Below are 14,073 nucleotides of genomic sequence, written 5' to 3'. Positions count from 1 at the left end.
AAATTACTTCTTTCTAATTAATTATTAATCTTTAAAAACACTTGTGGTATAGCATACCCAGACCTTTTTATTTCCAAGATCAAAATTTTTTTGTTTTTGAAAGGTGACTATCATCTCGGGTCAGAAAATAAGCTTTATGGTTTTATCTTTATATTCCTTAAAACTTTAGATAATTTGCGATAAGAATTTCAGGAAATACTAGGGATGAAAATTGCCATGGGTATCATATACTCAAATGTAGTGCATTTAAGACAGTCTTTTTGCTGATATAAACGTAAGTTATAATATAATATATTAACATTTAAGAATTAAATTAGAAAAAAAGAAAGAAAGTGAGAAACTTATTGCGAAGAATATTTCCGAAGCCTCAGTGGTCGAGCTAAGACACTCTTCCCGGAAAGCTGAAAGATCCCAGGTTCGAATCCTGGCTGAGATAATATTTTTCGCAATAAGTTTTTCACTTTCTTTCTTTCTTTTTAATCTAATTTAGGGAGGATTATTAATGTTTCAGAATGTGTTGAAACCGAATGTTATCGGCTCGCAATCACATCTGAAATAAATTAATTCAATATAAGAATATATAATGTATTATTCAAAAACGTCTAATTTTGACCGATCATGACTTTCTTTATTGTATTTGATATATTATAATATATTTGTGTTCCAATAACCTTGATCTTGATAAATGTTATCCAAGTCATGAACAACATTTAAGAAGTTTTCACCTTCACCTTGGGTAATGTTAATGTCGACGGTACTATAACTTTCAAGCTTTATAACTCGAAAAATATTGGGTTGTCCGGAAAATTCGTGCCGATGTTGAAGGAAAATTGAAACACAGAAAATTTTAATTTAATAGATGTATACTAAAATTTAAATTTTAGTCGGCACGAACTTTTCGGACAACTCAATACTTAATGAAAAAATACTTCATTATGGTGTTTTGAAAAACTCTTGAAATAAACTACAAGAATATGTAATGAAAAGAGAAGGGTTCTATTTAAAAAATTCAAAATCACCTTGCCTTGATTTTGACAATGTCATCCAAGGGCAAATCAATAACATTTTATGTTTCCCTTGAAAGAGTTTTGTATGAAACATTTTTCGATTTAATGCAGTGTTTCTGAGATATTTCAGTGGATTCTTTAAAATGAGATACCCTATGCGTATGTATGTGCGTGATCATTTACTGATCTTATCAGTTTGATCTTGGGTGACATCACCAAGGTCAAATCAAAGTCATGTCGATTTTTTTAAATGGAATACTCTATTTTTTATTTCGGAATCTAATAGCTGGTGTCAAGAGCTTTTCAAAACATTGTACAAAAAATTTTTTTATTAAGTACTTTCTGAATTATGAGAGTTGAAAGTTATAATATCACCAACATTACCACTACCCAAGAAGTACCAATAAATTTTTAAATATTTTGAAACTGAAAACTTAAATATGATATTAATTGCCGTAAATTAGAATAGTTTGCTGCTGTGCGATTACTACAAATAAATGTATTAAATAAATGAACTTAAAATTCACGATTCTTGCCTTAATTGGCTGGATCCATGATTGATCTTGCCTTAGTTGGCTGGTTCTTATACATTAAGAGGTGTAAATCCGATCAGACAACCATGTGGTACCCGTTGGATAATGATAATGCCAGCGGTATTGTAACTTTTAACTCTCAACTCAGAAAATACTTCATGAAAAAATTTTTTACAGTGTTTTGAAAAGCTCTTAACACCAGCTATTAGATTCTTAAATAAAGAATAGGATGTTCCATTTTTTAAAAATCGATATGACCTTGACTTGATCTTGGCGATGGCACCTAAGGTCAAACTGATAAGATCAGTAAATAGATCTTTTTAAGCCCTATAACTTTTGTCAGAAATATTTTTCTATAAAACATATTTTCTGAGTTTAGGGGTACCGATTTTTTTTCCTCACGCTGTATAACCAATATATCAATATTTATGCAATATAATTACTTTATAGTTATAATAAACATTTTTTTATGTCATGTTAATTCTAGAAATTTAATTTTTACATATTCGGTTCATTTTTGTTTCAATTTATTATTTAGCAACAGAAAATATATGTTTTTTTTTCCGAAATAAATTTCAAATTTTCTTCATTTTCACTCTTTTAAATAATTATGTTTTTTTAAAAGATACAATAATGCAATTTTTTTCTGAAAGTTCCTAAGTTCTACTTTTCAAAATGCACATTTAAAATATTTTTGTAACTTATGTACGAAAAATAAAAATTTTTTAACAAAATGTTTTTTTTTTCATAACTATTGTTTATTTTATAGTTTATAACTTTTTATTAATAAAGACACGTACATTTTCTTGGTACTGTTATATTTCTTACTGTCTGGCGTTTCGATGAAAAAAAAATTTGTTGAAACATGTTCATTTTTATGAATGTTGTGAACAATCAAATTTAATTTGGGCATGTCGTTCTAAGTATGGCATTTACGTTACAAAAGGAATAAAAATGTTTTTAAGAGTTAATTACATATAATTTATTCTTGTATTTCATAAAGAAAGATATAAATAATTTTCTGATATATAGATGTCGATATAAATAAAATTCTGATAAATAGATGTCGATTTTGATGCACTAGAAATATTGTTTCATTTGTGTGAGACATAAGATTAATAATAATCGAATATCACATGCACACACGTACGCACGCACAAAAGCATTCATAGAAGCATACGCACATATTTTACCACTTCAAAGATTTTAGGTTTAAATCCCGTCGATATCTCATATGCATTTTTTTCAAATATACAATGCATAATTATAATTAAATAAATTGTATGTTTAACAAATATAGATATAAATAAATTCAACATATTATAGAATTTAAAAATGTATAAGAATTGTATCTTAAAAATTAAAAAAAGTATATACGCAGTAATAATGACTATAAGAATATAGGCAATATTTTGGTAATAATATTTTGACAATAATCACAGAACTGTTCACAAATATTAATTATATTATTTATTTATATTTTGACAATATTTCTGCATTTAAATTTACTGTGGTATCTTTATTTCTATTAACCTATTAAAAATAATTGAGATGCTATTTCACTATTTTTATGATTGTGGCAACTACTTTTTTCTCTTGTATATGCTAATACAACTCTATGATTGGTTTACGACATTACTTTTAAGATAGTACTAAAATGATCTTAAAGATAGAAACTGACTATGAATATCGATCTTAAAACGGTATAAATATTACAATTAGTATTTGATATTTTATTTCTATGAATTTTTATAATTTTTTAATCATTCTGCAAATTATATGTCAATTACTGCCATTCTTGAAATGCAGTTTTTAAATTGAAACACAGGAATATCATAAATAATGACCAAACTTAATGTTGCTAATAAACATATTTCAAACACTGCAAAAAATTTATTGTGAAAAACGAAAATATATATAACGGATTTTCTTGAAAATCAAAATAATTAACAACAAAAAATAATTGGATAAGTATAATGATGAGTGTATTGACGCTATTTTTGTATCTTTTTTCAAAAAATGATTTTATATTGAGGATTATTATTACACAGTTGGCCATTTTCAGCGTGAAAAAGTCAATGGGGCCGGAAATCGTGTATGTGACTCTGAAATTGCACGCAATCATGCGTGATGCACGCTCTGCATCAGAACGATCGACTGTGATAGCCCTCCAATAGTCTTGTTTGTTAAAGTTGCAAGAGTTCTAAACTGGGTCAAAAGGCTTGCGACTGCTCACTAACCTACTTGGAACACCCGAACGAAATGACGAATATTCTTTTGCGCGTCGTGATTTTCACATTCTGATGAGAACTGGCAAGGAGAACATTGATTTATTCGAAGTTGTTTTTATTCTTGAGTGAAACTATTATATTGCGTGCGCTCCAATATAGCACTTTTGTAATCAGAATGTAATCTTCCAACAAAATCTTTCTCTGTTAAAGTGTAGGTAAACCTAAATATTTTATTATGTATAAGTATATAAAAAGTTTTTCACAATCGATGATTGTTAACCAGCAAAAGTTAATGATGTTTTTAAAATAGTTTTATTATTTATATATAATTAACGAGAGAGATTTATATAAAAAATTCTTCGAAAGATATTATCCCACAACTATCATAGTTTCAGGATAAACTGTAAGAAAAAATTCCCTCCGTGTAACTATTTTATTTTATAGCTTAAAACTATTTTATATTTATTTGTAATTATAAAATAGTTTATTCAGTTATATGCAGACTTATATATATAAATATTGACAATAGACTGCTGACTTAATGCGATAGAAAAAGATGAACCTGATTCCGAGCTACCCTTGTTTAGTTCCCGTATGCGTTCTGTCTGTGAGTATCGCGTAAATTGATGTGAACATTAACGTATTATCATTTGTGTGATTTATCTATTATTATGTGAGAGTGAGTGAACACAAATATGGCACTGACCAGAGCTGTCTTCAAATATGGAGGCGAAGTCAGCAGTCTGTTTAGAAGTCTGTGATTATATTAACATTAATTCTATATGAAATATAATGCTGTCCATAAACTGACTGATTTTTTATGACAATACTATAATGACGCGATTTATTGATCGTACTTGAACCATGTATGTGGTATCTCTTACAATTAGCGATCTCTGTGTGAAGTTTCAGTTCTATATGATCAGTTCAAGTAGAGAACAAGTGGTTTATGTAAATAGTGTTTTAAATAGTGTCACAAATTGCAAAATAAATACATGTAAAGAACAACGTGTCACGATAAAATTTTGTTTTAAAACCAATATTTCGGCGATTGATGCTTTATCAATGCTGCAAAATAGGGGTGATTTTTTAAAACGTACAGTGGTATTTGAGTGGTATGGTTATTTTTTGTAATTGCAAAGAATCGATAGAAGATGAACGCTGCTCGATTCGAACAGAAACAATATCAACGCTGTTGTCAAACTGCTGAAAGAAGATCGAGTCGCATGATTAGCGAACAGTTACATATACCAAAGTACAGTTGTATTATGAATCTTACACGAAAAAAAGAAAACTTTGCGTGTGATTTGTTCTTTATTCCTTGATGTGGGAACAACATGAGCATGTTGTTTCTTGTAAAGATTTGTTAGAGATAATCAGAAGAGATAAAAATTTTCTTGAGTAAAATACTCAAGCTGAAAGATCGGCATTTTGATGAAATAACAGACGTTCAATCAGACTGACCGCGGCAACTGAAATTCATCACGAAGAAAGACTTCTCCATGGCCATGAAAGACTTAAAAACGCATGTTATATTCAATTAACAGAAGATTATTTTGAATAATTAATAAAATAAATGTGTTTTGACTTGTCTTGATTTTCTATAACCACGATCTAGATGTTTATAACCGCTATGTAAAACTTATATAATATAGTTATTACTATACTTATATAATATAGTTATTACTAGGTTCGGTCATATTTAAAATAAAGTTATTTAAAATATGCAGGGTGTTTCAAAATTCGTACCCGTGAAATACAAGACGTGATATTTTATGCTAAAATAAATAACTTTTTCCTTCAACGAAATTGCGTCCGATAAATAATTTTTGTGTTTATTTGTTGACTTCAACCTGCTCTATTGCCAAAACTATTTATCAAACGCAATTTTGCTAAAGGAAAAAGTTATTTTTTGTGCTAAAACAATCTTTTTTCTATAGTAAAACTACATTCGATAAATAATTTTTACGTTTATTTGTACAACTTAAACCTGCTCTCCTGCAAAAATTATTTGTCAGACGCAATTTTGCAAAAGGAATAAGTTGTTTCTTTTAGCATAAAGTATCACGTTTTGTACTTCGCGCAAATTTTGAAACACCCCCATTTCAAATTAAAAAATAAGAGTTATTTAGTATTTATTATTTAAAATAACTTCTTCTGACTTATTTATTATTTAATATTTTAGTAAAGTTTGCGATACACGATACTTGTTTTCCTACTGGATTGCTTATAGCTGGATTAGAATCTTGCCATCGCATTAGCTGTGATACTAACATTGACAGCATCGCAATTAATACGATGGCAAGATTCTAATCCAGCAGGAAAATAAACATCGGGTGCCGCAGATGACTTCAGTTTTCGAAATCTATTTTATATTTTTTATTTTAAGTCGCGTCAGTTTTTTACTGAACCTTGATTATCATCTATATGTATAGTCATTACTATATATATCGACGCACGTTTTATCACGATGTCATCCGATCTGTTTTGACAAAAGTACATTTCTGCACTGAGAGAAAAATTGTTGCTATTTATAACTATGTATATAATTATGTTGCTATACTCACTTGTAAAAAAAGTGGTATATTGAAACTAAGAAAAATTTACCAAACTTCAAATGACATAACTTGGTAAATAATGTAGAAAAATAAATAATGTATAAAAACGTGAATAAAATTAAAAATGCAAAATAAAATTCTAAGTATTCACTTTAAGAATATTTGAATAACAATTATGCTTGGACATTCTTTTCAAAATGGTGGATGACAAAATGAAAAGGTGCAGAATTGATGATTGAAAGTTGAGCTTGCGGCGATGTAAATCAGATATCGCAGCATAGTAAAGTATAGAATTTTATCCTTGAAATGCTTTTTTAACAAACTTGATATGATTATAAGGGCTTTTACAGATGAGCAATTTTGCAGCGCCACAATCGAAACGCTGATCCGTTCATACGCTATATTCATACAGTTATATTCTGTAGCACAGAAAAGTGAACATATTCATGACACTTTTCTCCGTAGTTTCGTATGAACGGGTTAGCGTTTTCGATGTGGCGCTACAAAGTCGCTCGTCTGTAGGAGCCCTTATAATCGTATCAAGCACCCTTAGATGTAATGGGAAAAACGCCACGAACTTTTTCCCACACCTAATATTATCTTTAATATCGTATACACGCTCATACATTGACCACTTGTAATTTGGCATTTTATTAATACATATATTGAACTTGTTATATTGCAAATTTTATTGAGAAATATTGAGGAAATGCGCGTAAAACGTAATTGTACGTGTAATAAATGCGGTAAATAGTGTACACGATTCAGTCATTTTGATTATTCTAAAACAAAAAAATCCAAACAGTTTTATAAATTATAATGTACTTCCTATTGTCTAGCTTTTTTCCAATTTTTTTTTTTAATTGACGGAAATAAACATGCTTGAACTTTTGACACATTTTTGGATATTATAAATGTTATTGTATTTTGGAAATTAAAAATGTTATCAACAAAGTCATCGATCAGATGATAGGAAGTACGTTATAATTTATGAAATTACTTGAATTTTTTGTTTCAGAATAATCAAAATCGTATATACATACGTGTTTACTCGTGCACGCACAATCACATTTTACGTAAATTGTATTTCCTCGCAAGATCAATATTTCTCAATAAAATTTACAACAAGTTTAATATATATATTAAAGGCCCATAAAGTATCAAATTACAAATGGATCGTATTTATACTTTTCCCGCAATCCACGCTCAAAAAAATCTTCATTTTTCAGGCTAGTTAAAGTTAGAGTCCTTCTAAAAAAACAGAGTCTGACCTCATGTTTTCGATTAGCTCATATTAGTTTGCCCTCACTATGGCACAGTACGAATCACACAAGGAAATAGCGCACTTATTGAAATATTATAGGCTGTTTTCCAGCTAGGACAGAAACACTACACTGTGTTCCACTATATAAGTACTTCTTGGAATGCAGTTTAGTTTCATAGTGTAACACCAGAATGCATTGCATCTTCCATTCTATTCTTATAATTATATTTAGCATATCAATAATAGATTTATAATTTTTATTTAGAGAGATTTTTATTAAATTATAATTTTTTCAAAATTGATAATTTTTGAAGGTTTTATTACAAAATAAAGACGACCAAATAACTTTTTGAAAAGTTGGTAACATTGACATACTTTACACGCTCGTACTTAGCTTTTTATTGTGTTTTATTGTGTTTATATTATCGAGCAGTGTAACACTGTGTTATAGTTGAAAGACTTTGTGTAAAACACAGTGTTACACTGTATTATCTGTGTATGTGTTGGAAAATATCCATAGGCATGAAATAATGCAAAACATTTTTTATTGATATATTTCATATTATAATCAGAGGAATATTATAATTATAAAGAAATAATATAATTATAAAGAAATATAATACAATCTGTTTAATAAAAATATAAAATTTCAAATGAAAACATATATTTCAAATAAAATATAAATTTAAAACGGTAACATTATTTGATGGAGTGCATCGCCAGTTTTATTGCTGTATGTTTTTTTAAATATTTGCGTTCACAAGAAATATGCATTCTAAACTTACTGGAAACTTGAAACGTTTCTATATTTTTAATAAATTAGCAATTTTTAATTCTAGAACAACTTACATCTTGCATTTATTCATAAAAAAGTGTATAAAATTACATTGAGAAAGGCGCCGATGAGAGAATAATAAAAACGAAATCAAAATAAAAAAGCCCGGCAGACTTAACAAAAATTGGATGACGCAACATCCAAGCTTAAACAAGATAAACACGTCCGTTCCGATTCATGCTCATGGAATTAACTTTTAAATACAAAAGTGTAAAGTGTAAGAACACTGAGAACATATCTTCCCACCACTTTTATCTGACATTTTGAGGGTATGGCCAGACTCTATTTTTCTAGGGACTCTAGTCAAAGTGTACTCCTCACTTAAAACCTTACACGTGGAATTATTTTTTGTCAAAAAAAAATGAATTGAATAAAAAATGATCGGGCTCAAAGATTGATCTGATCGATTTGGCATGGAATGCTTCTTACGCAGATGTGTGTGTGTGTGTGTGTGTGTGTGTGTGTGTGTGTGCGCGCGCGCGCGCGCGCGCGCGTGTATATTATATTAATCAATAAATAAAATTAAATAAATTAAAATTAGTTCATAATATAATATAATTATAATTATATAATTAATATAATTAGTTCATAATATAATTATCTATTATATTATCTATTAGATATGGGAAAAAGTTCGTGGCGTTTTTCCCGTTAGATGCATTAAAAAAAACGCTAAAACGAACTTTTTCCCACACCTAATATTAAATAGCGAACCTGGTTAATTATTAGTGGATTATAAAAAATGCATTTTTTTAAACTCGGAAAAACCCAGTTAAAACCCTAAAAAATCCAATAAAACCCAATAATGAGTTTTTTTAAAAACCCCTATATATTTACTGATGACATATTTACTGACGATATCAATTATGTCAAAAGAAGAAAATGGCACTATCATTGAATAGATACCTAATATTAATGTACACGTACAAAGTTCACTTTATACGTTCTATAAAGTTCTATATATTTGACAAAATAGAAATCTATTTATAATTTTGATTGTCGTGTAACATAGAAAACATTTGAAGAAGTAAAATGCACATGTAAAAAATATAGTGTATTAGGACATTAGGATACACATTTATATTTAGGATATGTGATACAGAAAATAATATGTAAAATTTAGTTCTTGAATTTAGTCGCGAATTATAGATCGTCTAAAGTGGACTTAACACTTTTGTGCTATTTGTTTATTTTTAAATGTTATATCTAAAATTCGCGCTTGCCTTGACTCTTGCATATGGCGAATTTAGGCAAATTACTAAACTAGTTATCTCTTGATTTAACTTTTTTCTTAGATTATTACTCTTTGGGAGGCAATCGGAACTCTTATTATTATTTTTACAAATTTTTGGAAAAGTGGAATTAAGTTTAAAGGTGTTAGTTAGTTGGACAACCGCGGTATTTTTCAATCGTTTATTTGTATTTTTATAGAATCTATTCGCGCCTTGGGAAATGTTTCCGAAAGAATTTTTGCGTTGCGTTCCGCGAGCGATTCACGCAGGGATATAATATCGTATATTTTACATAAAAGGCGGGGAGGAAAAATGTGACGGCGACAACGTAAACCGTTGAGAGGGAGAGAGCGGATGTAATTCGAAGCATACATGCGGCGGCAAGAAGAGTGGAATGTTCAGAATCTTAAACGTTTAATAGGACATAATCGGTTAATAGATCTCGCGCATTCAGTCAAAGTCTGTCGTCACAACCTCATGCAATGAATGACGCGAGTCGTTCCTTATGTTCCGGATATTTTTATCATTTCTATTTGCTCTATTCTATTTTCTTTCTTTTAAAAAATTCTATTTTCTTTTGAATTTTCTCTCTCTCTTTTTCGTTGTGGTTCGAAATGCTGCATCGAGGGAATCTGTAGATATTCAAATATTCTGTACAAACACACTTACTTGTAGATGTATAATACTTGTCTTTACATCTCTAATTTTTTATATCATTCTCATATTTTCGATAAAAAAGAAAAGAGAAAGAAAAACGACGTTTATATAAAATTATTTTTCTCTTTTAAAAACGAGCTTTAGCCCCAATCCCTGAAATATTGTAAACGTGTAATCGTCTGTATTTCTTAAGAAGAAAGATCTATTCTCAAACGATGTTTGATATGCAGAGTGGAATGATAAATGGTCGCCACCAGCAGCATGGTATATGAGGAGATAGTCGATATACGGGGCAGCTGACCCCAGCCACCGCGCACGCTTTTCACGCGCGAGATGCCCCACAATTTAAACTCAGCTTCCGCCAACTTCGTCAACACGGGACCGAATCATCAAGTCTATCCACAGCAGCCGTACCATCGAGAGAATGCAGATGGAGTCCAGCCCGAGGTAATGTAAAATTGATCATACTGATATGTCTATCCTGCGTCAAATCATCAAACATCTTGGATGTAGCGATGTAATCCAAGTAACACACTTTTCGTTTTATCAGTCTGTTTCATCGAGTTATAATTCTTTCATTTTGAAGAAATTTAAAAACGTCTTTATTTTTGAAAAATATTTCATTGCTTAATTGCTTTAAAGAGCGATTCGCACTGAGAGAAAGGATTTTGTTAACTTAACAAGCCACCAGTTTTTACCACTTTTAACCGGTGATCAGTAAATATGTGACAACAAATTTTGTTGCTGTAATTGCTGCTAGTCTGCTATACCAACCAATTATTAACAACAGAAGCAAACCATTTAGAATCTATCTTTTGGATAGACTTTAGGCTCGTTTGCATAAAATTCGTAAATAATCGTGGAATCTGAAGTCGTAGAAAACCCACCAAGCACAGTCTAATATAGGGAGAATACTTGACTGGAATTGATCAATTCCTTACGATTTGAGACTTTGCGTCTATAACTTTTATATATATATATATGAGCCTTTTATTTGCCAGCGATACTATTGATTATTTATTACATTAACGAATTAATTTGTAATAACAAATAGATTGTTTTTTTTTAACAAATATCACATTTGCTTTCCCTTGATTTGTTCCTATAACAAAATCATTTCTCTCAGTGCATTATTAGGCCAACAAAAAATATTCTTTATTCTAAGCGTGGTCTACAATAAATTGCGCGCGCGCGCATACACTATCGTCCAGTCGCAACAGCCAACCAAAAGCGTCAATATTAATTAGCGATGCTTCTAAATCTTATCGTCATAAAAAATGAAATACGAATAAAATTCAAATAAGATAGAAGTTAAAATATTAATTAATAAAATTTATAAAATGAAAATTATTATGAATCTATGAAAATTATTATGAATCTATGAAAAACTGTACGATGATCGTTCTTTAGAAAGAACCGGTGGAATTCGACACGTCGCATTTGCGAGGCGCTCCAGCGGAGGTCGAAGCGTTGGTACACAACATCAAGGAGGTCGCCCAGCAATTTCTCTATCATTGGCGAACGTTCCCTGTCGTTCTGCCCCCGTCATTATCTTCATGCACAGAAGGCGAGGATACGTTGGCACGAAAGAAATACCATCTAAGGGATCTCTTCGTGGCGCCCAGCTTTGATGAGCTGGACGCCGTTGCCGTGGACAGCAAGGGTGAGCCTAGAAGACTGACCAACAAACAACTGGAGAGCATCAGAGAGCGAGGGTAGGTGTTCCTTATGTGGACGTAGTGGGTATGTCAATTTCTTTTTTACTCATTTGACGTGATTTTAGCTAGTTATTATATGTAGCAGCAGTAGTTAGGCAGTAGAAAAAAGAAAAAAATAGAGAAGAGAGATTAATATAAATAGCCGTAATGAATGAATATACATATACCCGCGTTGAATCTGTCGAAATCTAGAAAGCGATGATACCGCGATAAAGACGTGAATCTTGGAAGCGTATTCATGTCCAGCTTACGTTTTCGATTTAGACGCGCGGAATCTCTCTACGAAGAATAAATAAAGGCGATCCTTCGCCTCAAGTGCGTGTGTGTGTCTGATATATTCTAACGATTTCTGTAAAGCTTGCACAAGGATAAATATGGAAAGCCGAAGAAGCTGAATGCCACTCAGTTGGAGAGCATTCGAAGATGCGGGTACGTGTGATACACTTAAGCGACAGTGTTTAAAAAAATAAAAACAATGTGTTAAACGTTTATGCAATTAGGTCGATTAGGTAAATTTGTACAACAACCTCGGGATTGACTAACCCGGCTAACTTCCCTCGCGCGGGAACGATGTCACGTTCACAGCATGATCTTTCATTTGCACTGTCATTAACTCATTTAATTTAAACGCCCGATGAATCATTTGCGGAGCGTTAACGAGATAAATGCATATTATCATATAACTCTTTTGCGCCACTGGAATTGGAGATTGATATAACATCTTTTCACAACGTGTGTATTCATTGTCGCATGCACTTAATTTGTACAAACTGTATATTCCCAACTGTTGTTTATCCTTAGTTTTTTTTTTAAGTTTGGCTTGTACATAAAAACACTGTAAAGAAAAAAAAACCGTGAGCTTTAGCGACTATAGGATTAGTCGAAGTGTAATTCAGCACGGACTAGCAGCAATGCTATCGAAATAAGTATTCCCCGTGAAATAGAATACAAGTAGACATTTTACCCGTCACTGTATAAAACGTTTTATAATGGAAAGGGAGAACGGTACCTGTATTTGTTACATTCTTATCATTTTGAACTGTTTTTCTTTAAGACATGGTGCTTTGTATGATTGTGGCCGTCGCAAAATCACGCGAGAGAAATTTTATCGCGCGGCTGACCGATGATTCTTCTTACAGAGAGTTCGAAGTAGACTCGATCAACTTCGCCGGGCAGACTCATCGATGGCGATTGAGCGGTCTTCTACAACGCGGCCGAGACAGACGGCGGGATGCGTTACTCACAGATCTCGCCCTGGCGACTAGGTTTCTCGTTGTAACGGCAAAGGCTAGATTAATTTCCCATTGCTTCAGTGTCTCACAATCTCTTAAAGCCTTGTTAACGGGGCTGTTACGACTTCTCGGTGAGCAGTTTGTGCCCTTCGCGCGCTTAAATGTGACATCTAAGCCGTACATCTGCATTATCAACACTGCATAAATCTATATATGCTCTATATACATATACATTTATATGCATCTTACAGACATTATAATCGGTGTACCGTCGCTCCAGGCACACAATCTAGATGCTAAAATTAGAGAGGAACGCTGCCGATATCTGGTGGCGGAATTAGTCTGTAAGGTAAGATTATTATTTTCATTAATACTTGGTAGAAATACGATCTTTGTTTTGTAAACCTAAATGATCGTCGTTTTTACTTCGATATATACATCGCCGCTGTAGCCAGAATATGAGGATTCTTTGGAACTCCTTTGTGGATTTATACGGAAGCAACTTCGTCGGGCGACAACGGAGAAATTCGAAGTCGAAAGAGAATCGTCCCAGCTGTTGCCCGTTTCAGTTCCTTTTGTATTTGGAACACCTGGTGGGGCCGCGGTTGATCTCAGGCTGTTTAGCAGAGACATAATCAGAAAAGCTTTACCGACGCTCGTTGCGATTCTGGAGAGAGAGACAAGAGGCTGGTTCCTTCACTTCAGAGAAAGACTGATATCGGAATTGAGAGCACAAAAGAAATCGGACGATGAAATAGAACGAGTAAATACTTTTTAATTAAAAAATTGACTACTATACTTAAAAT

At 31.6% G+C, this 14,073-nt stretch overlaps 1 protein-coding gene across 5 annotated transcripts in view; it reads left to right on the top strand.

The window, feature by feature from the left end:
• Positions 1-14,073, top strand: part of LOC108691814 — a 39,431-nt gene that overhangs the window by 20,794 nt on the left and 4,564 nt on the right. For 4 of the 5 annotated variants that reach the window (XM_018199749.1, XM_018199732.1, XM_018199758.1 and 1 more), the window contains exons 2-7: positions 10,548-10,764; positions 11,728-12,032; positions 12,393-12,464; positions 13,175-13,398; positions 13,519-13,616; positions 13,719-14,030. In XM_018199749.1, coding sequence (XP_018055238.1) covers positions 10,651-10,764; positions 11,728-12,032; positions 12,393-12,464; positions 13,175-13,398; positions 13,519-13,616; positions 13,719-14,030 — 1,125 coding nt within the window. In that variant the 5' untranslated portion in view covers positions 10,548-10,650. The remainder of the gene's footprint in view (positions 1-10,547; positions 10,765-11,727; positions 12,033-12,392; positions 12,465-13,174; positions 13,399-13,518; positions 13,617-13,718; positions 14,031-14,073) is intronic. The other variant, XM_018199767.1, reaches the window with a different exon arrangement.

The sequence above is a fragment of the Atta colombica genome, unplaced genomic scaffold (genome assembly GCF_001594045.1).
Source record: "Atta colombica isolate Treedump-2 unplaced genomic scaffold, Acol1.0 scaffold106, whole genome shotgun sequence".
Classification (NCBI taxonomy): Eukaryota; Metazoa; Arthropoda; class Insecta; order Hymenoptera; family Formicidae; genus Atta; species Atta colombica.
The sequence above is the reverse complement of the archived record's forward strand: the minus strand, read 5'-3'. Positions and strand labels throughout refer to the sequence as shown.